The 26,453-nt window shown below is 39.0% G+C and overlaps 1 protein-coding gene across 2 annotated transcripts in view; it reads right to left on the reverse strand.

The window, feature by feature from the left end:
• Window positions 1–8,572: 8,572 nt before the first annotated feature.
• The window catches only part of HGS (hepatocyte growth factor-regulated tyrosine kinase substrate), a 31,438-nt gene continuing 13,557 nt past the window's right edge, over window positions 8,573–26,453 (reverse strand). The window contains exons 5-22 of one of the 2 annotated variants that reach the window (XM_053705977.1): window positions 19,619–19,742; window positions 19,369–19,421; window positions 19,115–19,183; window positions 18,895–19,025; window positions 18,597–18,675; window positions 16,217–16,273; window positions 14,090–14,188; window positions 13,566–13,661; window positions 13,357–13,395; window positions 13,121–13,267; window positions 12,798–13,008; window positions 11,947–12,119; window positions 11,547–11,687; window positions 11,295–11,472; window positions 11,094–11,221; window positions 10,328–10,438; window positions 9,921–10,016; window positions 8,573–9,846 (exon numbers count right to left, since the gene is read on the reverse strand). In XM_053705977.1, coding sequence (XP_053561952.1) covers window positions 9,751–9,846; window positions 9,921–10,016; window positions 10,328–10,438; window positions 11,094–11,221; window positions 11,295–11,472; window positions 11,547–11,687; window positions 11,947–12,119; window positions 12,798–13,008; window positions 13,121–13,267; window positions 13,357–13,395; window positions 13,566–13,661; window positions 14,090–14,188; window positions 16,217–16,273; window positions 18,597–18,675; window positions 18,895–19,025; window positions 19,115–19,183; window positions 19,369–19,421; window positions 19,619–19,742 — 2,028 coding nt within the window. In that variant the 3' untranslated portion in view covers window positions 8,573–9,750. The remainder of the gene's footprint in view (window positions 9,847–9,920; window positions 10,017–10,327; window positions 10,439–11,093; window positions 11,222–11,294; window positions 11,473–11,546; window positions 11,688–11,946; window positions 12,120–12,797; window positions 13,009–13,120; window positions 13,268–13,356; window positions 13,396–13,565; window positions 13,662–14,089; window positions 14,189–16,216; window positions 16,274–18,596; window positions 18,676–18,894; window positions 19,026–19,114; window positions 19,184–19,368; window positions 19,422–19,618; window positions 19,743–26,453) is intronic. The other variant, XM_053705984.1, reaches the window with a different exon arrangement.

Raw genomic sequence — 26,453 nt, forward strand, 5'->3', positions numbered from 1 at the left:
AGATAAGGCGCCACAGCTATGCCCTGCGGCCTTAGAACAGCCAGAAGGGACCCTAGCACCTTTGTGAAAATTCTGGGAGCCGTGGCCAACCCGAAGGGAAGAGCCACAAACTGGTAATGCTTGTCCAGAAAGGCGAACCTGAGGAACTGGTGATGATCTTTGTGGAAAGCAATGAGTAGATACGCATCCTTTAAGTCCACGGTGGTCATATATTGACCCTCCTGGATCATTGGCAAAATAGTCTGAATGGTCTCCATCTTGAAGGATGGGACTCTGAGGAATTTGTTTAGGATCTTGAGATCCAAAATTGGTCTGAAGGTTCCCTCTTTTTTGGGAACCACAAACAGATTGGAGTAGAACCCTTGGCACTGTTCTGTTTTCAGAACTGGGCAGATAACTCCCATGGTATATAGGTCTTCTACACAGCGTAAGAACGCCTCTCTTTTTGTCTGGTTTACAGACAATTGAGAAAGATGGAATCTCCCCCTTGGGGGAGAATCTTTGAAATCTAGAAGATACCCCTGGGTTACTATTTCTAAAGCCCAGGAGTCCTGAACGTCTCTTACCCAAGCCTGAGCGAAGAGAGAAAGTCTTCCCCCTACTAGATCCGATCCCGGATCGGGGGCTACCCCTTCATGCTGTCTTGGTGGCAGCAGTGGGCTTCTTGGTCTGTTTACCCTTGTTCCAAGTCTGGTTAGGTCTCCAGACTGACTTGGATTGAGCAAAATTCCCCTCTTGCTTTGAGGCAGGGGAAGAGGTAGAGGGACCACCTTTGAAGTTTCGAAAGGAACGAAAATTATTTTATTTGGTCCTCATCTTGTTCGTCTTATCCTGAGGAAGGGCATGGCCCTTCCCTCCAGTGATGTCTGAAATTATCTCTTTCAGTTCAGGCCCGAATAGGGTCTTACCCTTGAAAGGGATGGCTAAAAGCTTAGCTTTTGATGACACATCAGCAGACCAGGACTTAAGCCATAACGCTCTACGTGCTAAAATGGCAAAACCTGAATTCTTCGCCGCTAATTTAGCCAATTGAAAAGCGGCATCTGTAATGAAAGAATTAGCTAGCTTTAGAGCCCTAATTCTATCCAGAATATCATCTAATGGGGTCTCAACCTGAAGAGTGTAAGGCAGATGACAGGTTAGTGAGGAATTAGTTTTCTAGTACCACTCAGTCTCACAAGTAGCGGGACTAGAAATAAAATAATCCCTGTTCTGATCATAAACTGAGGGCCCAAAAGGGATTAGCAAATAAAAAGAGATTGTGTAGGCAGTAACAAGAGTATCCAAAATAACAAACAAGGGTATAGGTTTAGTCCTAGTTCATAGTACTTCCACACATCAATATCAGATTCCTCTTAGTAGGTTAGTATAGAGTTAATGAGTACAGAGGATTTGCTGAATACGCAGGTATAGGTTTACACACTGATATAACTTAAGAAGCAGGGTAGAATGTACTTATTGTAACATAGCACAATTATATAGGGCAAACCTGAGTACCTTTACCTCCTGTTTAACACTCTCAGGTGAGGTTGGTCTTTGCTGTGTTTGAAGTGAAGTACTGGCTGTCATATGCAGCTAAGATGTCTTCCAAAGCAGTCTGTCAAATGAGTGTTACTGCGAGTGGCTGCAGCAAAAACTATCCGCTCTGCTGACAGGGAAGAAACTGATAGAGCTGTGTTCACGGCTTTACTCAGGCAGCCGGAAGTGCGGTCCAGAGTTGGAGGCGGCCATCTGATACTCACAGCGCTCATGCAGAGACCGGGGAAAGCTGCAGAGAAGTGGGTAAAGAAAAACAGTGAAAGTACCTCTAAAGTATCATCCGATGTAGCGGTTAGTATCCCAGACTTGTAGAGGAAGTAGAAGCTTGAGGCTGTAGGTTGGAAACCTTGTTTTAGCAAGATAATATCCAGGGCTTAGAGGAATTCAGAGCAGGAGATCAAAATACTTCCTACCTAGACGAAAACCTAAGCGAAGATGCTTAGGGGGAGGAGACTTAAATAGGCAGCGACTTAAAGAGATAGGCTCAAACGTGACAAGAGCCTCTTCCAGAGACTCGAACCAAAAGGACGCTGCAGTAGTTACAGGAACAATGCACGCTATAGGTTGAAGAAGAAAACCCTGATGAACAAATATTTTCTTTAGGAGACCCTCTCATTTTTTATCCATAGGATCTTTGAAAGCACAACTGTCCTCAATAGGTATAGCTGTACGCTTAACACAGTCTAAGTGGTACAGCACTTAGATAACAAGGTGGTGCAAGCTGTAAGGGTACCACACAAAACCCTTAAAGTAGTAACACAGTCCAAAGAATTCAGCAGCACTCACCACTATGCAGAAAATTCCATCTTTTATTGGGATATTCAAAGCAGAAAAGACAACGTTTCGGACCTCTAGTCCTTAGTCATGTCAATACTTAAATGCAGGTAACACACCTTAATATAGGGATGGGGGTTAAAAAACCACACCTACTTAATTAACAATTCACCTGTGAATACACACATTTCTACAGTGTTACTTGTCCTAGAGGAGGATGCGCCATTATTAGATACAGAGACTAATACTATTGAAATATTTACAGAAAAACAGATAAAGGACAGGTGCCATGGTTTCCAATTAATTAATCCAGAATATTTCCTTCTGTTTTAAAAAAAAAGCTCTCTGTTACCACCCCTTCTGGGTGAACTAATCTGGTCAATTATTTGAAACCTAAGTTGACATACCCTGTGTCCTGCCTGAACAAAGTGTTCTGTTACTGGATTTTTTATTTTGCCATTTCTGATATCAGATTTGTGTTCACATATCCTATCACGGACCATCCTAGTGGTCTCTCCGATGTAGCTCCGCCCACATGGGCATTTAATCATATAAATGGCAAATGTAGTTTTACATGTAAAAAAAACCCCTGATGTTATATTTGTTGCCTGTACGTGGATGATAGAAGAATTTACCCTTCACCATACTGTTACAACTAGCGCAGTCTAAACATGGGTAACATCCCATATTTTTATCTGTAATATAGCTCTTCACTTTAGTTTTAGAAGTACCTATATCGGCCTTAATTAGCCTATCTCTAAGATGCTTACTTCTCTTATAGGCCGGCATAAATCCTGACTGAAACTCAGTTATATGAGGGTTGCATTGGCTCAATATGTGCCAGTGTCTCCTAAGAATAGAATTAATGTTACTGCTTAATGAGTTAAACTTAGTAACAAAAACAACACGGTTTTGCTTCATCTTAACTTTAGGTTTTGTTGTCTCAAGCAAGCTGTTACGTGACACTGTTGCCACTTCTTCAATTTCTTTGTTAACTAAATCAGTAGGGTAACCCCTCACCTTAAATTTGTCACCCATCATCTGGTTCAACCTCTGTCTAACCAATTTGTCCTCTGACACAATTCTTCTTACTCTCAAGAGTTGACTCTGAGGTAAAGACCTTTTAAGGGATTCTGGGTGAAAGCTATCAAAGTGAAGCAGGCTGTTTTTGTCAGTAGACTTAGTAAACAGATCTGTTCCAAAACTATTGCCTAATTTGTAGACTTTGGTGTCAAGAAATTCAATACTTTCCTCACTGTGCTTTAGTGTAAACTTAATATGTGTAGTTGCACTATTCAGCTGATTGACAAACTCCCATAGGGATCCAATGTCGCCCAACCACACTCCAAATATATCATCTATGTAGCGCCACCAGGTGGCGCCACATAGAATGAAGAGATTGTTCTTAAAGACAAATCTCTCCTCAAAGGTGTTCATAAATATATTTGCGTATGTTGGAGCGACATTGGATCCCATGGCCGTACCCTGTCTCTAAATATAAAATTCGTCTTGAAAAAGAAAATAATTACATCTAAGCACAATTTCAAGAAGTTCCAGAACAAAATCAATTTGACAACTATTAAACGTGCTGTATTGTTGCAAAACTTTTTGCAAGATGCATGTGTTATAGAAGTGTATAAACTTGATACATCTAGAGTATATAAGATACTTTTCTCAGTTGCAATATTTAAATAATTTAATTTAACCAAAAAATTACTGGTATCTTTAATATAAGAGCTAGATAGTTCTACAAAAGGTCTTAAAATGTGATTGAGATAGATATTAGAACACAAATATGCCAAATATGGGATGTTACCCATGTTTAGGCTGCGCTAGTTGTAACAGTATGGTGAAGGGTAAATTCTTCTATCATCCACGTACAGGCAAGAAATATAACATCAGGGTTTTTTTTACAGTAAAACTACATTTGCCATTTATATGATTAAATGCCCATGTGGGCGGAGCTACATTGGAGAGACCACTAGGATGGTCCGTGATAGGATATGTGAACACAAATCTGATATCAGAAATGGCAAAATAAAAAATCCAGTAGAAGAACACTTTGTTCAGGCAGGAAACAGGGTATGTCAACTTAGGTTTCAAATAATTGACCAGATTAGTTCACCCAGAAGGGGTGGTAACAGAGAGCTTTTTTTAAAACAGAAGGAAGTATTCTGGATTAATAAATTGGAAACCATGGCACCTGTTGGTATGAATAAAGAATATGATTTATCCGTTTTTCTGTAAATATTTCAATAGGATTAGTCTCTGTATCTAATACTCCGTAATTGTTGCTATTTTTTGCAACAATATGTAATAGTTATTTTTTTAACATGTATTATTATACATGAATTGTTAATTAAGTAGGTGTGGTTTTTTAACCCCCATCCCTATATTAAGGTGTGTTACCTGCATTTATGTATTGACATGACTAAGGACTAGAGGTCCGAAACGTTGTCTTTTCTGCTTTGAATATCCCAATAAAAGATGGAATTTTCTGCATAGTGGTGAGTGCTGCTAAATTCTTTGGACTGTATAGCTGTACACTTAGCCAGGGTAGAAATAGCTCCCTCCACCTTAGGGACCGTCTGCCACGAGTCCCGCACGGTGTCTGATATGGGAAACATTTTCTTAAAAGTAGGAGGGGGATCGAACGGAATACCTGGTCTATCCCACTCCTTAGTAACAATGTCCGAAATCCTCTTAGGGCCCGGAAAAACATCAGTGTAGGCAGGAACCTCTAGGAATCTGTCCATTTTACACAATTTCTCTGGAACTACAATAGGGTCACAATCATCCAGAGTCATATCTGAGTCTGTCTGAGGGAACATGTTTCCTGAATCAGAAAACTCTCCCTCAGCCCCAACTCAGAACATTGTGAGGGTACATTGGATATGGCTAATAAAGCATCAGAGGGCTCAGCGTTTGTTCTCACACCAGACCTATTGCGCTTCCCCTGCAACCCAGGCAACTTAGATAAAACCTCTGTGAGGGTAGTATTCATAACTGCGGCAATATCTTGCAGGATGAAAGAATTAGACGCACTAGAAGTACTTGGCATCGCTTGTGCGGGCGTTATTGGTTGTGACACTTGGGGAGAATTAGATGGCATAACCTGATTCCCTTCTGACTGAGAATCATCCTGCGACATACTTTAGTAGCTAAAATATGTTCTTTGCAATTTATTGACCTTTCAGTGCATGAGGGACACATTCTAAGTGGAGGTTCCACAATGGCTTCTAAACATATTAAACATTGACTCTCCTCAATGTCAGACATGTTGAACAGGCTAGTAATGACTACAAACAAGCATGAAAACACTTTATTTAGTGAAAAAAATAACAATCTTAAAAAACGGTACTGCGCCTTTAAGAGAAAAAAAAGCATACACGTTCGGCAAAACAGCCTTAAAATGCACCAAATTTTTCAAAATTTTGCAAGCAGACACAATATATGTAGTTAAGATTGCCCCACAAGGAATTATAACATTTAACCCTTTAATGTGTAAACCGGATTGAAATTAGACCTAAATCCGGAGAAAAAAAACACCCTCAGGACCTTGCCACAGCACTGCTGTGGCCCTACCTGTCCTCAGGGATAGTAAATGTGGGGTTAAAGCTTCGATTTGGCCCAAAACATACACCAGGGCCCTCAGGAGTTAGAGCTTGCTGCGAGAAACTAACTGCGCATCTGAGGCACGAAAATAGGCCCTGCCCATCTCACTCGATGTCTCTACAGCCTCAAAGAACCGCACCAGAGCGGTTTTAACTAGCCATGTGGGTTCTGAGACCCAAAAAATAAACCAAGTGTACCCTCAATAAAGTTGCCCAAAATGTTATTGCCCACAAAACGTTAACAGCACTCCCAGTTCATAAAAACGTTTGCCCACAAACATTTACAACTCAGTGTCAAACATTTTTGTAATTGGCCCCTTATGCAAGCATAGTAATGCCCTTCTTATTAGCTCTAGGATTACTGCTTACCCCTACCCTCCTGGGTATAATGTCAGCCTTTCTGAAATACACAGTCGCTCCAGAAAAATATGACTGAACATACCTCATTGCTGCATAGCATGAAAAACGTTCCTCACACTGAAGTTTCCTGTACTCCTCAGCCTCTGTGGGAACAGTACTGGATCTTAGTTACAAATGCTAAGATCATCATCCTCCAGTCAACAGTCTTCATCCATCTGCTGCCTGAGAGTAAATAGTACATACTGGTACCATTTAAAATAAACTCTTGCTTGAAGAAATTAAAAACTAATATTTTATCACCTCTTTCACTTTATCCTTCCTAGTACTTAGAGTAGGCAAAGAGAATGACTGGGGGGTGGAGCTAAGGGAGGAGCTATATAGACAGCTCTGCTGTGGTGCTCTTTGCCACTTCCTGTTAGCAGGAGGATAATATCCCACAAGTAAAGGATGAATCCGTGGACTCGTCTTACCTTTATAGAAGAAAAAATACATGCTCTGGTTAATTTTTAAGACTCGACAATGCACTACTGTATGTTTAACACCTGCAAAGGGATTAAACACATAGGAGAAGTGCCGCTCAGGCCCTTGGAGCACTGCTGGTCCCGAGTGGAACCCACCACTCCACCACTGATCCAATCAGCTGTGCTAGTCACATGACTCAGTTGTGCAACTAACACTGCTGCTTGGATCAGTGGTGGTTTTCTGTTTGGGATCAGCGGTGCTTTGCGGGTCCCTAGAGGTACTTCTATGTGTTTAACTCCTTTCCCGGTGTTAGAGGGACATTTAAAATGCACAAAGATGAATTACATCTTTGAATAAAAGCATATTTGCAATATTCATGTACTGGCAAAACTGTTTCTAGTAAAAGTAATCACTGTTTTAGTGTTAAACTTTTTTCTCTGCACGTGCGAGTTAAGTATAGCTAGATATTGTCAGTGTCCGCCCACCAACTTTAATCTAGCCCTTAATTGGGAATTTCCTAGTTTTTTTTTTTAAACAAAAACCATATATGCTTCTGTGCCTGATGCGTGTATGTGGACAGTATTTGTGCAGTCTCTGTACAGGTATTAAGTACAGAAATATTTAATATGCATTTGCATGCTCCACTTAATGAAAATTTAATAAAATGTGCATACTCTTCTTTATTTAACTTTTAATAGATTAGCTTAGGACCACAAAAAAGTAAATAAAGCATATATTTCTTGACCCATATATTATAGAATCAACAAATATCACCCAAACATGCAGATTATTTTTTGTTAAACCTATACATATATTTATCCTATCAAAATCTATAATAATCTCACAATACTAACATTAAATCCCTGGATTTGACTAAGTATATATATTTATTCTTTCCTTATCTAAGTAATCACTCCAAAATTAAAGGGTCACAAAGCCCAAATTTTTTCTTTTATGAGTCAGATAGATTTTAAACAACTTTCCAATTTACTCCTATTATCCAATTTGCTTAATTCTTTTGGTATCTTTGTTGATGAAGCACTACTGGGAGCTAGCTATACACACTAGATAAGCCAATAACATGACGCTTACACCAATCAGCAGCTCCTGAGCCTACATAGGTATAGTTTTCAACAATGTATACCAAGAGAACAAAACAAATTAGATAATAGAAGTACATTGAAAGGTTCTTTAAAATCACACGCTCTACCTAAATCATAAAAGAAAAAAAATAACCTTGAGAGGGGGCTTGCTGTAGCTCTCTAGTAGAACATAAATCATGACAAACAACAAATCATGGACCAGAGATATAAGAGATGGCAGTGCCATCAAATAACCATTACAACAGTTAAAGGGACAGTCTAGTCAACATTAAACTTTCATGATTCAGATAGGGCATGCAATTTTAAACAACTTTTTAATTTACTTTTATCATCAAATTTGCTTTGTTCTCATATGTTAATTTCTAAGCCCTAGAAGGCCGCCTCATCTAAGTGCCATAAAGCTAACATTGTGCTCCCTCCTGTGGAGTTATTGGAGTCAGCAAAGATTGGTTAAAAAGGCAAGTCCGTCTAAAGAAACAATACAAGTCTGGAGAGGCTTAGATACAAGGTTAAGAGGTAAAAAGTGTATTAATATAACCGTGTTGGTTATGCAAAACTAGGGAATGGGTAATAAAAAAGATTATCTATGTTTTTAAACAATAACAGTTCAGGAGTAGACTGTCCCTTTAAATTCTAATTTCTTAAATTCTACACTGTTATTCCTTGGACACTGAAGCTGAACGGCAGTGCTTTTTATTTTCTGAATAAAGGGAGACTGCAAAGTCTTAATATAGTTTTATTATGGATTTCTAGTTAGTCACTGAAAACAAGCAAGAGAGACTCCTGTGGCATCTGAAGGGCATCAAAGATAAATCCTGGAAACAGAAGCCCTTGAAAGCACAAGAAGCATAAAGGACACAAGGGGACAATGGAGAAACACTCCTGGCTGTTACACCACTGACAAAAGATGGACAAATCCTGTAGACCCCCGGATTTGATATCTTACATGAATATAATAAATTATATGGACCCAGTTCATAATTGCATGCTTGACAGCAGAATCTAAACCACTCAGTGTCCGAGATACAATTAAAATAATTTAGAGGTATTTGGGTGTTAAACATCACAATAACATACACAGCTCTTTAAGGGGTGAAATCAGACAGACTAGAGTGGAATTTTCTCAAGATCAAAATATCTCATATTAAGGACGACTAAATGGCCATATCCAAAAAATACCCTTGTTTAAGCATTAGTGAGTTTTTCTGTCCTGTTAATAGGAGTAGAGCAGGGTTCTTCAAACTTTTTCCCAAGACCCAGTGCCATGATACCACATACTTTTCCAACCTTATTTTTATTCTTTGTCTGAAACTATAAAACAAGCAAAATGACTAAAATGTGTGCATACTTTATTCCCGATTCTAGTCAATCTTGAAAATGTAAAAGGTAATAACACACACTCTCATACAACACACACACACCACACACTCATACAACACTCCACACCCTCTTATACATCAAACCACACCGTCATACAACACGCACAGCACACACAATGTCCTACAACATAGTAGACAAACAAGTTGAGTCCCAGGAATAGGTTGTGACTCGTGGTTTGAAGAACCCTGAAGTAGATGACTGAAGGTGAAAAGCCACTGATCTAGAGAGATAAGCTATAATAAAGAGCTCTTAGATAAAGAAACATATTTGTTACAAATATTAAAACAATTGTAGCTTAGAGTTCCTTAAATGTAGTAGACTTGTGTAATCTTGGCATGGCAGCCAGTATGCAGAAGATACACACAATAAGGCGACGTACAAAGGGTAGTTATAGTATCGTAGTGTGTTACTGGACCAGTTCTACAAAAGGTTACATGCTTCATACACTGTGGGTGATGTCAGTGGAAGCCGTGCCTCTTCTGCTGTATTTGTTAGGTCAGAAGAGAGATAACCTAATGTCAGTCAAATGAGATTAGCTGAGCCTCGCTCCTGCCTGGCCCTTGCTGTCCATGTTGTGCCTGCTGTGGTGGTTGCTGACTGGCACCTACTGGCATCTGAAAGAATAGGAGATGATTACTGAGCTATCAGTCACCAGCTTGCCAACAGGTCCACTGTCACAAATACTAACCTGCTGGTACATTGGCTGCTGACCTCCCAAGTACTGCTGTTGAGAAGGCAGATTATTCATAGCAGTTTCCTGACCGGGAAGGGTGGACATGAGGTTCTGAGGAGAAAGAAAAAAAAAAAGAGCACTATGAGAAATTGTAGGAGTGTACTTTACTTAAAAGAACTTGCCTTTACACTGCAATATGTAGAAATTGTGTGGCCACTAGACTACCGATATAAAAAAATAGTCTGTGGCCAGGTCATCTATAGAAAAAGGGGACATGCAGAGAAGTTGTCGACACAAATATTGGCAGCTTAAAGGTTCAGCTACAGTTAAAATGTGTTCCACTTATTCAGAATATCAATAAGTTGTTTTTTTTAAGGAGATGCTTTATTTAAGATCCACAAGTATTGAATATTTTGAATTACCTGCATGTTATACGGTTGGTACCCCATGGGCACTGTTTGTGTGCCTATATAACCCATATTGCCAGCTGCAGGATTCTGGGACATGGGAGGAAGGTTCTGCGAGGAGACGTTCTGCATAAAGAGACAAATAAACGTGTCAGCACCCCAAACTGTGCAAACTTAAAGTGATTGTAAATTGAGGTAAACATTAATAATAATTCTGAATGTGCAATATTTTATGTGAAATGGTAAATGTTTATGTATGTATGATAGTGTGAAATACGTTTTATCTGTTCCGTCGTTTTTACTTTCTTAACCCCTCTCCGCTCTTCTTTTTTTCCCCATAAGGTGACGTTTTCACCTCATATCCAATTAGCTCACTAGCCACATGGTATTAATGCAGTGCAGCTAGCGAGCTGATTGGATATGAGGTGAAAACTTCACCTCAGGAAAAAAAAAAGAAAAAGCAGGCAGGCGGAGGGAGGTTAAGAAAATAAAAACGACAATGAAAAAAAAAGAAGTTATTTTTAACTATTGTACATACATGAAAATTTACTTTTATACATAAAATGCACAGATTCAGAATTGTTATTAATGTTTACTTAAATTTACCAGCACTAACTTTAAAGGCGACCTACACATCTCACAAACCATAGCTCTTCAATACTAAATGAATCCATGATTAAAAATAAACCATTATAAAAATCTCCAAGTTGCCTGTAGTCAGCTCAAGTTTAGAAAATACATCCTGTCCCACTGTGCTGTCTTTTTTGTCCTCAGTACTTACCTGGTATGCCTGGGTTGGTGTGGGCTGATAAGAAGTATAAGCAGGGTTGGTTGTGGGCACAGTCTGTCCTTGCTGTGCTGCGGGAGCAGAACCTGCAGGGTACATGTAGGCATTCACCAAGTTGGGATCTGATGAAAAACAAAATATGTTTCAAAAACTGAGGACAAACCAGAATATACACAAGGCAGAAATGTTCTTTACCTGCTCCAGGAACTGGCATGGTTGGGTATGGTGTGGAGCCTGTCTGTCCTGGTTGGTTCATATAAACTCCATGCATAGGTGATCCCTCCACAGAGCCAGAAGGACTGAAAGTGCCTGGGTAAGCAGTCGGGCCTGAAGACTGGTACATGACACCCCCTGATGCTGGAAGTGACTGCAGCTGTGGATAAATACTAATGAGTAAAGAGCTGATGGTGAACAGATGTGCAAACCACAGGACAGGGTGCAGCATACCTGGGCATAAGGGAGAGAGAAGGCTGGCATCTGGGCTCTCATTTGGATGGTCTGTTTCTGCTGCTCCAGACGCATCTGTCTCTCTTTTTCCTGTTCCTGCAGGCGCTGAATAGCCAGTTGGCGCTGCATCTCCAGGTATTCCTGTAGTAACGGCAAGGCAAAGTGTAAATTAAAAAGGTACACAAACCCTGACAAATACCCAGTATTAGTACACCCTGACAATTAATGAGGATCCCTAATACCTTGTCTTAATCTATCTGAATAAATATCCAGGAAATCTCCATGCTGGCTGATGGGGCAGGCTCAGTACTCAAAGAACTTTGATAGCCTTTCAACTGTTCCTGCCCCTTTCACATAACTCATACCCCTCAGGTCTAAAGAAAAGCTTAGAGCCCATTACCTGTTTCTTCTGTCTCATGATCTCTAGTTTCTGTGCCATTTGAATTTGCCTCTGTCGCTCAGCCTCTTCTGCAACACGACGTAACTTTTCGTGGTGTTCTTCACGCAGTGCATTCAGTGCACCCCTTGCATCTCTGATCTGTGCCAGTTTGTCTTGCAGACCTTCATAGTACACTGCAGAAGACACAGAAGTTTACCTAAAGCGCTCTTTTTATTAGATCTGAAGTAAACAGTTTAATGATCAGTAGAAACTACCAAGGAAGACAGATGATAAATTAATTTTATGTTTTATTGTAAAATTATTAAAAAGGTACACTTGAGAGATATAAAGAGAATATTTTAAACATGACACTTTTTTATGTTAAATTTGGTAAAATAAAATATGAATAATGCAAAATATCTAAATATTCTACCAGTACTACCCAGTCTGTACATGATTACAAACGGACATGTTAAAATTGATACATTAAAAAAAATAAAAAATTAAATAACAAAACTTCATAAATGAACATTTAAGAGCCAGAAACGAGGCGTTTATACATACATATATGTAGGGGGGGGGGAAGAAGTGAGGATCTGTAAATAAAATTTTAGGATCCGGGCTCCTTGGAACAGACAGGCCTTAAAACTGTATACAGATAACATGCTATTGTATATAAAGAACCATATGGTCTTTATAGCAGGAAACCTAAAAAAGGTAATACCAGCACTCAATTTTACATTCACTGCTCTGTGTTTTATATTTCTCCAACAATAACAATATTTTTTTTCTCCTCCTCTATAAAACGCCACAAACATATTCCTCTCTTCTGTTCCTTAACCACACTAATACAGTTCCCTCATGATACATACGCCGCTTCTCATCCAGCTGATTAAGGAGCTCCAGTAATTGAGGGTGCATATTGTTGATAGACTGGAAAAGCGACAGGACTGCAGAATCGTTGGTGATGCTTCGGCCTCGCATGTGGTTACTTTTCATACGATTAACAAAAGTGGTGACAGCATTCTGTAGAGCTTTCAGGAACTGCTCATGATTCTCCTCAGACTCTCCATTTTGGTACTGCTGGAGATATGGGAGAAAGGTCAGCCCAGAAGAAACAATACAGCCTCTAAATCCTGTGTAACATCCACATGTGAAAGAAACAAAAAGATAATTAGGCTAATCTATCACTTACTTCCATGACGCTCACTATACCGATGGTGGGCACCTCTCCTGTCTGCGCCACAGGTTCAGTCACAGGAACAGGAGCTGACGGAGTGGGGCTTTTCCTGACCTCCTCCTGCTTTTTCTCCCAGTAGTTACGGTTCAGATAACGAGCAAGCTGTGGTTATACGAGGAGAGACATTTAAAAAGGATTTCACCTTCAAAAGCTAAATAAATGATAGGTACCCGAGTTTTCCCTACACTTACCTCTGGGTCAATGTCTTCAGCGAGAGGAGCAGATGAATTCTAAAAAACAGAAAAGAGAATGTTACAACTTAATGCTTGATTTCAGGATGTCTTCCCATCTAGCACACAATGCCCAGGTTTTATATCAAGCCATTTACTAAATTAACAGATTGCAGCTGAAACAACTCTCTATATGGACAACTCTAATGCATTATTACACAGATACTCACCACTGCAGAGGAATACAGAGTACTGACAGGAGGTGCAGAAGAGGTAACTGGGGCAGGATCTGTCTTTGGGTATATGCCATATGTAGTCTTTTGCCGCTAAAAAGATATTTGAAGACAGATCAAGGTGTATACTGTAGTGTGGGTGCCAGATTTACAGTGGGGATTCATAACCTTAAAGGGATATCAAACCCCCCAAAAAATCTGTTTGTGATTCAGACAGAGCATAACATTTTATAAAAAGTTTCCAGTTTACTTTGATTATCAAATTTGCTTTGTTCCCATGATATTCTGTGTTAAAGAGATACCTAGGTAGGCACCTGGAGCACAACATGGTAGGAAATAGTGCTGAACTTCTGCCATATAGTGCTCCAGAAATGGGCCTGCTCCTAAGCTTATGTCCCTGCTTTTCAATAAAAGATACCAAGAAAACAAAGAAAAATTCATAATAGAAGAAAATTAGAAAAGTTGTTTAAAATTGCATGTGCTATCTGATTCATGAAAGAAATATTTTGGGTTTCACTCACCATTCGCTCCTTCTCCTCAGCTTCAGACTGTGACAAAGCGATTGCCAACTGCAGCTCCTCCTCCTCCTGCAAAGCTGCCTCGTCCCTCTTTGGGGGCATCTACAACAGAAGAAATTAATGAAGGAAAACGGCAGTAAATACCTTACACAATCAAGAGCAAGAGAATATACTAGCTTAAAAAATTCTGGAATAAAACAGGACCTTTATTGCATAACCATAGATCAATGTTTCAGGCCATAACACGGCTCATAGTCATGCATAAGGGCCATGTTATTGTCTGAAAGGTTTTCCTGTTATGTTTTTGGACCCTTTGGCTATTACTTTATTCAAGAAGTTTGGAGGCTGCTATATTCTCTTGATTCAGTGTTGGGAAGTGGCAATCCTATACTATACCCCACTGTTGTATTGATTGAGATATTACATGTTACACTGGAGCAGGAGGACTTCAGGGTCATCTCTTAACCTCTGCTGCTGTAATACTCAATCCCTATTTGCATAAAGTTACAAACTGAAAAGTTGTAGGTCACCTTTATAAAAAATATTTCAATGTGTTAGTTGCCCTGTGCTCCCCATATTTTGACAGACAAAATGCACTTATAGAACAACCTCATCCCTAATCATGGGCAAAAGGCACTGATAGAATGTACCCTTCAATTTGGAATAAGTCACACAGTGTCCAACCCTGTAGACATGAGATCCCTGTAGTGATCCCAAATGGCAAAAAGATAAATTGTAAACTCTAACTACGCCATCTTTCAAGGCAAACGATGGTTAAACCATACAGTACCCTTATAGACAATGGTACCCTCCAACTGGGATGTGTGCACCAATCAATGGTATCTGCTTAAATATACAGCTAACAATTTTCATCCTTTCAAAACCAAGTCGCCCAATAGTACCCACTGAGTGATACTGCTAATCCATGTTCCTAGAAAACTAAACAGAAGTCCAGAATACCAGCCCACAATTGGTGATATCTAATCTATGAGGAGAGTTTAGCCAAACCGGTGACATGATAACTTTATATAAATATATTCAATACCCATATACAAAGATGGCGGAAGCTCTGTTTATTCCAAGAACATTGTTTGTGGCAAGAGGTCACAATTTAAGGATGGAGGCAAGGAGATTTAATCTCCAGCAACATAAACATTGTTTCACTGTAAGACCATTCACATTGTGGAACTCATAAACAAGGGAGTTAGTAAATGCCCACACCTTATATACATTTTTGGCTAGAAACAGAATTCAGGGATATGATTACTTGTGTTAAATGGGTCACCTTTTTAATGGGATTAATTTAAGCTCAACTGGAGCTTTTATTGTAAGTATATTAAGATTTGTATAGGTTGAACTCAATGGACTTCTGTCTTTTTTCAACCTCATCTACTATGTAATATTGATATAGATGATCTTGTCACCCTCCAGATATGTAACATTGCTACAGTTTATCTAACCTAAATTGCATAAACACGGCTTCCAGTGCTTTACAATGTAGACCAAAATAATAGAGCCTACTCTCAACCAAGACTAGTTTTCCAGTGTCTACTCTGCATGTGACTATTGTGCAAGATCCACTTCCAAAATAACAGCCATAACTACCCACTGCAATTTCTCCAATAAGTGAGAGATTGTCATGTGTCCGCTCTGTCCGATAGACACCGCAGTCCTATTTTTACTACTAGCATGAAATACCAATATCCAACTAAACAACGTCACCTGGCTTCCCTGCATTGACTGCTTCCCAGTCACCCAGCATCCATTACGCTTATGGGAGAAAACCACTCAATATACTTTCCTCTAGCATCCAGTGTTTCCATGAAAAATGGCTGCCTATCTACCAGTACTCCTGAGAAAGCGCTGTACTGTAACCACTCCTCCCTTGACATATGGCTGTACTTTACCCATGAGTGTGACTGCCCCTCGGATTTTCCTCCCCTTTAAACTATTGAGGGACAGGTCTTTTGTGAATCTACTATGCCGTGAAGGGATCATCCCTCAGTGCCCTTCATGTGGAAGCCCTTTTATGTCCAGATATTTATGGGACAGAGATTCCACAAGCAGCCCCACAGTATGATAGAGCCAACATTAGGGGTATCTAATAATATCTACACGATCCTGGCTCACCTTTCTGCTGGGAGGCTCTGTCCCTGCCGCTCCCGACTTCTCTTCCCCAGCCTGTGTCTTATTACAAATTAAACAAAGACAAGAAGGGAAAGAATGTCATGAGAGGGGCTGGAAGAGTATTGGACCAAAGGTCAGGGGAGGAAACATCCATACATCATACCTTAAGTACTGCATAAAGCTCTATAAAAATTATTGCAACACAGTATTAGTCCTTGACTTCATAAATTAACAGTGGGACATGCCTGATAGCACTTATTACTTGGCTGTTTCCACCTCTATTCACTCACTGTGTGTCTTACTACATGAGGGGCACAATCTATGCAGTCTACAATATATACATGTCCATATCAACTATGCTCTAAACACAGTATTAATACTTGTGGTGTGCCACCAGGCTAAAAAAATAGTTATCATATACTAGCACATCACATTAGTATTTATATAGGAGACAGTTATTATAATGTACAGTCACAAAGTTTGATGTTTCAGTAAGACATTGGAAACTATATCTGTAGTCATCAATACATCCTAGATTAGCCTTCTGGTGAATGTTGTGTGGCCGTGTGAAGAGGGGAGCAGGGCCAAAAAAAAACTCACACAAAAGATACACATGAGCAGACTTCTAATACTCTACAGAAAGGCCAACACACATTCAAATGTATCCCTACATCACGAACCTGGCCGTGCACCAAAACAACGCATACACATCCATGCTACACCTCAGCATGCACGCCCATGCATCATATATCCATGTAAACTTGTCAATTCATGTTATACTGGCATCCACCAATACCTGCACAATAGGTGACCACTTATACCAGTTTTCTCCCCAGGACATATTTAATGGGCACCCAACCCAGCTGACTTTACTAGCCACTTGGCTAAAATTTAAGCCAACATTCATTCAGGTTGAGCATAGGTGATATAGCATTGTATTTTAATTATACACTTGTTGACTATGCAAATTTACTGTATTTAAAGGGACATGAAACCCAACATTTTTCTTTAATGATTCAGATAGATAATTTGATTTTAAACAACATTCCAATTTACTTCTATTATTTAATTTGCTTCCTTCTCTTGTTATCCTTTGCTAAAAGGTTTATCTAGGTAAGCTCAGGAGCAGCAAAGAACCTAGGTTCTAGCTGCTGATTGGTGACAGATTATATATATACCGATTGTCATTGGCTCACTCATGTGTTCAGTTAGAAACTTGTAGTGCATTGCTGCTCCTTCAAAAAATGATACCAAGAGAGAATGAAACAAATAGAAGTAAATTAGAAAATTGTTTAAAATTGTATTCTCTATCTGAACCATGAAAGAAAATGTTTGTGTTTCATGTCCCTTTAATCTTAAATTAGGTGCTGTTCATTTTTTCAGTGTTTATTGCACAAATTATTAATAAATCAATTTATGTAAAATTATACAATTCATTTGTGCTTTAGCTTAAAAGGGCCATAATACCCAAATGTTTAAACACTTGAAAGTGATGCAGCATAGCTGTAAAAAGCTGACTAGAAAATATCTCCTGAACATCTCTATGTAAAAAAGAAAGATATTTTACCTCAAAAGTTCCTCAGTAGCCACCTCCCATTGTAAAGGATTTCTAAGCAGCATATTAGTATGTCTGTCCTGGGACAGCTGAAAGGATGAGCTTCGTGCACTCTCATATTATTTCACCAATCAGGTAAAGGAAGCTTACTATGAAATCTCATGACAGTTAAGTCAAATCTCATGAGATCACAGTAAGAGTTCATGACCTCAGCACTGCTGATGCTGATTGGCTGCTGTTCATTTCTTATTTTTTTTTTTACTTTTACCTGCAGCTGGGAGCAGCTGAAGTATAACTTTTTACACAGAACTAACTCTGCTGAGCTGAGGAGATTGTGAGGTAAAATATCTTCCTTTTTTACATAGAGATGCTCAGGTGATATTTTCCTGTCAGCTTTTTACAGTTATACTGCATCGGTTTCAAGTGATTTAGCATATGAGTATTATGTCCCTTCAAGTAACATTTATAAATAGCAGAACATGTCATAATATACACTGCCCTCACCAGGCTACTTCATAATGCCAACTGGCTGGCACATTTTCTATGGAGACACTGTGTATATATTTACCAGCACCACATCAGTACATACATAACTATTTTAGTATGTGACAATCTTTCTCTGCAGCCCAGCACAGTGCACCCATACTACCTTTTACTGTGCCACAGCTTACACAGATATGTCAGTGGCAGGTTTTTTCTTCTTATACTGCCTTCCATTGTCAAACTACTGAAATAGTTACATTTTAACGTATAATGAAAACAGTCCAGTACCACAAAAGTCAGTCAAAAAATAAATTAACCAAACCATTCCACTGAAGAGATACACACCTGGGACTGCTGAGACAGTGGGCTGGTCAAGTACTCTGGTGGCAGCTCTGCAGTTGAGTTTGGTTTCACTTCACCTTTCCTGCAAATGAAATTTTTTTTAGCAAACTAAGATCTAAAATGAATGATGGAGGTTCTCATCTACAAGGGTCCGTAACTGCACTATGGTGGTGTGATTAAAGGAGGTCCCAAGAAACCACAGTTTGCAGCTTTCCAGACCTCATACACCTCCCCCCTCCTGTCGCAGTGACAATAATTGTCAAGGTCAGGTATCCATCGAAGACCAGACTGGTAAACTCACACTGACTTGTTGAGTTGCTCAAAGCAGGGCTCACACACGCGCACTTCCTTCTCAATTCCAAATTTGGGGATGGTGGAGCATTTGGAAGAGCATTTTCCGCAGAAGATCTGCCCACATGCCCGACAGTGATGCTGTAGAAAAAGAGGTAAATGTAAAAGAGTAAGAAAGATCAACAAAGTGGAGACAGTTTCATGTGGCAGACAACATTTTTGGCACTAACCTTACGGGTTACAACGCCAAACTGGACCCGACACCGATGACACTCCTCAGCATCCACCCAATCAGGTGCCTAGAAATAAACATGGATTAAATGGTGCTGTGCGTCTCTGGTATTACACAGAACATGTGAAGGTATCAGATATTTTAATCATATAAAGGAAGGAAACAATAAACATGTCTGAGATTTATTACAGCAGACATTGTATTGTGATTGAATTGAGATTTTTGTACACAGTGGTACCACAATCAACTCACCCTCTCTGCTGCAAACATAGCGTCACTCTCTTTAAACTCTGGAAAATTGTGACCTGAAAAAGGGGAAGGACCAAAAAAAAACAATATTTATCATAAATATTCTTGTTAGTTGTATTTTCTTTATGCCGAGTTTAAATACATAAAACATGTACTGTAAGACAAATTTGAATATTTAAAGAATAACTGGAATTAAAACAAACAGAATGACATAAGCTCCAGTAGTAATAACGATGTAGCTTGTGTTGCTCACCTTCCACCTTCATGATTTGGTAGGTGTCCTGTACCACCTTGTACTTTGGTTCGTTACGGAAGGCGTGGGCCCAGGCCTGAATCAAATAAAGGATCTTATTTCTAACATTCGGTTCCACTTGTCGCTAGAAAGAAAAAAAAATTCTGGTCACTTTCTAAGGATACATTATACAAAAGCCATAAAAATAGTCAAGGAGAACACATCAATCAATTCTAGTTATAGACCCAGTAGGCCTTTAGCAACCAGGGCCAAGAAAACTTACATAGTTTTCACCCCACTGCTAAGATCAGGAATGACAAGGATCCAGTTGCTCCCTAGCTTGTGTGTGTTTTATAGAATATATGACCGATTGACTTATGCTCTCAGGAACACAGCTCAACTGACTCAACCAGGAAGTGAATAAATGTCACATGACTGAGAAGAAGAAAAAAAACAACCCTATTCCATCCCACTTAGCACACGTATGTTTTAGTGTGAATAATTTTTTTTTTTTAACTTAAAGGGACAGTCTACACTAAAATTGTCATTGCTTAAAAAGATAGATAATGTCTTTACAACCCATTCCACAGCTTTGCACAACCAACATTGTTATATTAATATACTTTATAAAATTTAAACCTCTAAATGTCTGCCTGTTTGTAAGCCACTACAGACAGTCTCTTATCACATGCTTTTTTATTTGCTTTTCACAACAGGAGACTACTAGTTCATGTGGGCCATATAGATAACAATGTGTTCACGCCCAGGGAGATGTGGCTCACACTGCACTAATTGGCTAAAATGCAAGCTAATAGATAATAAATAAAAAAGTAATGTGATCAGGGGGTTGTCAAAAGAGGCTTAGATAAATGGTAATCACAGAAGTAACGTGTATATTAATATAACAATGTTGGATGTGCAAAACTGGGGAATGGGTAATAAAGGGATTATCTATCTTTTCAAACAATAAACATTTTAATGTAAAAAAAAAAAAGTGTGTGGTTAAATCACAAACAAAAAATATGCGATAAAAAATGTAATATAGTAACAAATAAGATCATAAAATAATATTATATAAGTGAACAAGTGTTCTAAAGTATATAATAAATAAAGTATATGTCCAATCAAATTTGAATTTTTTATGGTCTTATTTGTTACTATATCACATTTTTTAATAAAAAAAATTTAAGCCGACTGTCCATTTAAAGGGATATTGTACACCAACATGTTCTATAATGCATCTAAAAGAGCAGCATTTACACTTGCAGAAGTGTTTGTTTTTTACAGATACTAGCAAGATATGTACAACTGATACAACTGTATTCATTTTCATCGGTTAATAAAGACATTTGCTTTAGCACCTTTGGTGGAGAGGGGCATCCCTCAAGAAGCACGATTAAAAAAAATAAATCATAAAAAATAAATAAAAAATCATTCACTTTTTAAGAAAATACTTTTCAAATACTATTTCAAATGTCATTAACTACCAGATTAAACATTTTGCACTGAAGAAAAAACGAAATTCCTGAGCACTCGAGGGGGGTAAAAAAGTAAATCTTTATTGAAACAAAGATTAAAAGGGCATAAAATATGCAAGTGACATGCAGGGCTCTAGGATAAAGGCAATCCAAATATTATGCAGTTTATAGTACAAGAATACGATAAAAAAAAAAAAATTAGATTTGTGGCTAACTTTACTAAACTGGTAATAACTTACCACCCGAGATGTATTAGGTAAGGAACAGACCACCCAATGTTAGGAACAATTCTCCCCACAGCATCTCCAGCACAAGTTAGTGACAGTTGGGAACTTTCCCTAAAGAGTAGCTTGTATAGGTTGCCATAGTTCTGTTTTTAATTGAATGTGTTCTATACAGAGTGTGGAATGCTTGAATTATGGATGACTAAAGGAGGTGCAATTTAAAATCATGTGTGGGGACTTCAACTGTGGAGAATTGGTTAAAAGAGCACAACACTTAGGTTGTTAAAAACCATTGTACTGCAAAATGTAACCCCCATAATGTTTAATTAAGGAAAATTAACAATCATTTTGCCTGCTATTGCTGTAAAATGATGCTCGTTACACTCCATCAAGAGAGGCTGTAGTGTCTGGATCATACTTGTGCACTGTGAAATTTACCTTGTCCCCAAAACATTCTATGCATTTGCTAAGGCCTAGATTTGGAGTTTGGCGGTAGCCGTGAAAACCAGCGTTAGAGGCTCCTAACGCTGGTTTTAGGCTACCGCCGGTATTTGGAGTCAGTAAAAAAAGGGTCTAGCGCTCACTTTTCAGCCGCGACTTTTCCATACCGCAGATCCCCTTACGTAAATTGCGTATCCTATCTTTTCAATGGGATCTTTCTAACTCCAGTATTTAGAGTCGTGGCTGAAGTGAGCGTTAGAATTCTAACGACAAAACTCCAGCCGCAGAAAAAAGTCAGTAGTTAAGAGCTTTTTGGGCTAACGCCGGTTCATAAAGCTCTTAACTACTGTACTCTAAAGTACACTAACACCCATAAACTACCTATGTACCCCTAAACCGAGCCCCCCCACATCGCCGCCACTTGATTACATTTTTTAACCCCTAATCTGCCGACCGCCACCTACGTTATACTTATGTACCCCTAATCTGGTGCCCCTAACACCGCCGACCCCTGTATTATATTCATTAACCCCTAACCTGCCCCCCACAACGTCACCGCCAGCTACCTACAATAATTAACCCCTAATCTGCTGACCGCAAAGCGCCGCCACCTACATTATAGCTATGCACCCCTAATCTGCTGCCCCTAACACCGCCGACCCCTATATTATATTTATTAACCCCTAATCTGCCCCCCACAACGTCGCCTCCACCTGCCTACACTTATTAACCCCTAATCTGCCGAGCGGACCGCACCACTACTATAATAAAGTTATTAACCCCTAATCCGCCTCACTAACCCTATAATAAATAGTATTAACCCCTAATCTGCCCTCCCTAACATCGCCGACACCTAACTTCAATTATTAACCCCTAATCTGCCGACCGGAGCTCACCGCTATTCTAATAAATGGATTAACCCCTAAAGCTAAGTCTAACCCTAACACTAACACCCCCCTAAATTAAATATAATTTAAATCTAACTAAATTAATTCTATTTAAAGCTAAATACTTACCTGTAAAATAAATCCTAATATAGCTACAATATAAACTATAATTATAATTATTTTAGGATTTATATTTATTTTACAGGCAACTTTGTAATTATTTTAACCAGGTACAATAGCTATTAAATAGTTAAGAACTATTTAATAGCTAAAATAGTTAAAATAATTACAAAATTACCTGTAAACTAAATCCTAAATTAAGTTACAATTAAACCTAACACTACACTATCATTAAATTAATTAAATAAAGTATCTACAATTACCTACAATTAAACCTAACACTACACTATCAATACATTAATTAAATACAATATCTACAAATAACTACAAATAACTACAATGAAATAAACTAACTAAAGTAAAAAAAATAAAAAAGAAGAACTAAGTTACAAAAAATAAAAAAATATTTACAAACATAAGAAAAATCTTACAACAATTTTAAACTAATTACACCTACTCTAAGCCCCCTAATAAAATAACAAAGAACCCCAAAATTCTAAATTACTGAAGTTTAAAGCTCTTTTACCTTACCAGCCCTGAACAGGGCCCTTTGCGGGGCATGCCCCAAGAAGTTCAGCTCTTTTGCCTGTAAAAAAAACCATACAATACCCCCCCCCACATTACAACCCACCACCCACATACCCCTAATCTAACCCAAACCCCCCTTAAATAAACCTAACACTAAGCCCCTGAAGATCTTCCTACCTTGTCTTCACCATACCAGGTTCACCGATCGGTCCAGAAGAGCTCCTCCGATGTCCTGATCCAAGCCCAAGCGGGGGGCTGAAGATGTCCATGATCCGGTAGAAGTCTTCATCCAAGCGGGGCAGAAGAGGTCTTCCATCCGATTGAAGTCTTCATCCAGACGGCATCTTCTATCGACATCCATCTGGAGCGGAGCGGCAGCATCCTGAAGACCTCCGACGCGGAACATCCATCCTGGCCGACGACTGAACGACGAATGACGGAACAGCCAATAGAATGCGAGCTCAATCTGATTGGCTGATTGGATCAGCCAATCGGATTGAACTTGATTCTGATTGGCTGATTCCATCAGCCAATCAGAATATTCCTACCTTAATTCCGATTGGCTGATAGAATCCTATCAGCCAATCGGAATTCGAGGGACGCCATCTTGGATGACGTCATTTAAAGGAACCGTCATTCGTCGTTCAGTCGTCGGCCAGGATGGATGTTCCGCATCGGAGGTCTTCAGGATGCTGCCGCTCCGCTCCAGATGGATGTCGATAGAAGATGCCGCCTGGATGAAGACTTCAATCGGATGGAAGACCTCTTCTGCCCCGCTTGGATGAAGACTTCTACCGGATCATGGACATCTTCAGCCCCCCGCTTGGGCTTGGATCAGGACATCAGAGGAGCTCTTCTGGACCGATCGGTGAACCTGGTATGGTGAAGACAAGGTAGGAAGATCTTCAGGGGCTTAGTGTTAGGTTTATTTAAGGGGGGTTTGGGTTAGATTAGGGGTATGTGGGTGGTGGGTTGTAATGTTGGGGGGGGGGGGTATTGTATGTTTTTTTTTACAGGCAAAAGAGCTGAACTTCTTGGGGCATGCCCCGCAAAAGGGCCCTGTTCAGGGCTGGTAAGGTAAAAGAGCTTTGAACTTTAGTAATTTAGAATAAAGTAGGGAATTTTTTTTATTTTGGGGGTCTTTGTTATTTTATTAGGGGGCTTAGAGTAGGTGTAATTAGTTTAAAATTGTTTTTCTTATGTTTGTAAATATTTTTTTATTTTTTGTAACTTAGTTCTTTTTTATTTTTTGTACTTTAGTTAGTTTATTTCATTGTAGTTATTTGTAGATATTGTATTTAATTAATGTATTGATAGTGTAGTGTTAGGTTTAATTGTAGGTAATTGTAGATACTTTATTTAATGATAGTGTAGTGTTAGGTTTAATTGTAACTTAGGTTAGGATTTATTTTACAGGTAATTTTGTTATTATTTTAACTAGGTAACTATTAAATAGTTCTTAACTATTTAATAGCTATTGTATCTGGTTAAAATAATTACAAAGTTGCCTGTAAAATAAATATAAATCCTAAAATAGCTACAATGTAATTATAATTTATATTGTAGCTATATTAGGGTTTATTTTACAGGTAAGTATTTAGCTTTAAATAGGAATAATTTATATAATAAGAGTTAATTTATTTCGTTAGATTTAAATTATATTTAACTTAGGGGGGGTGTTAGTGTTAGGGTTAGACTTAGCTTTAGGGGTTTAAAAATTTATTAGAATAGCGGTGAGCTCCGGTCGGCAGATTAGGGGTTAATGTTTGAAGTTAGGTGTCGGCGATGTTAGGGAGGGCAGATTAGGGGTTAATACTATTTATTATGGGTTAGTGAGGCGGATAAGGGGTTAATAACTTTATTATAATAGCGGTGCGGTCCGCTCGGCAGATTAGGGGTTAATAAGTGTAGGTAGGTAGCGGCGACGTTGTGGGGGGCAGATTAGGGGTTAATAAATATATTATAGGGGTCGGCGATGTTAGGGCAGCAGATTAGGGGTACATAGGGATAATGTAAGTAGCGGCGGTTTACGGAGCGGCAGATTAGGGGTTAATAATAATATGCAGGGGTCAGCGATAGCGGGGGCGGCAGATTAGGGGTTAATAAGTGTAAGGTTAGGGGTGTTTAGACTCGGGGTACATGTTAGGGTGTTAGGTGCAGACGTAGGAAGTGTTTCCCCATAGCAAACAATGGGGCTGCGTTAGGAGCTGAACGCGGCTTTTTTGCAGGTGTTAGGTTTTTTTTCAGCTCAAACAGCCCCATTGTTTTCTATGGGGGAATCGTGCACGAGCACGTTTTTGAGGCTGGCCGCGTCCATAAGCAACTCTGGTATCGAGAGTTGCAGTTGCGTTAAATATGCCTTTACGCTCCCTTTTTGGAGCCTAACGCAGCCATTCTGTGGACTCTCAATACCAGAGTTATTTTAAAGGTGCGACCAGAAAAAAGCCAGCGTTAGCTACGCGGGTCGTTACCAACAAAACTCTAAATCTAGCCGTAACAATCTTATCATCTATTACATATGTTACGCGGGTATAAACGAAGAGATAATAGCCAAGCTGCTAATATTGCCTAAAACAAGTGGGTAAATGGGAATGTGGAATTAAATACTACACATCAATTACCGGGAAACACCTTGTAAATACCAGAGGTTTTTTTGCATCCTTGGAATAAATTAACATAGTTTGAAAATGTTTTAAATGCAATATCTGAATACTGCACTTGTTCTTCAATTGCTAACTCCACCTGGCATTTGAAGTCAATGCAGACTTGATACTGAAGTAGACAAGGCTAGTCGTGGTCATTATGTTAACATTATAACCATTGTTTTACCGTTCTTTATCTGATCATTTCTGCTGGAGCCAATTAGGGATAGATATGTGGCAGGATTAGCTTGTAAAGTCTGCCATGTGCCCTTCCAATTGAATTGAAAAACTCTTAATTTTCACAATTAAAGGGATGTGCAACCCAACTTTTTTTTTTTCAAGATTCAGATAGAGCTTAAAATTTTAAACAACTTTCCAATTAATTGTATTTTCAAAATTTGCTTCATTCTCTTGCCATCCTTTGTCGAAGGAGAACTACTGGGAGCTGGCTAAACACATAGGGGTAAGCCAATGACAAGAGGCATGTACGTACAGTCACTAATCAGCAGCTAGCTCCCAGTAGTGCATTGCTGTTC

The sequence above is a fragment of the Bombina bombina genome, chromosome 1 (genome assembly GCF_027579735.1).
Source record: "Bombina bombina isolate aBomBom1 chromosome 1, aBomBom1.pri, whole genome shotgun sequence".
NCBI classification, from domain to species: Eukaryota; Metazoa; Chordata; class Amphibia; order Anura; family Bombinatoridae; genus Bombina; species Bombina bombina.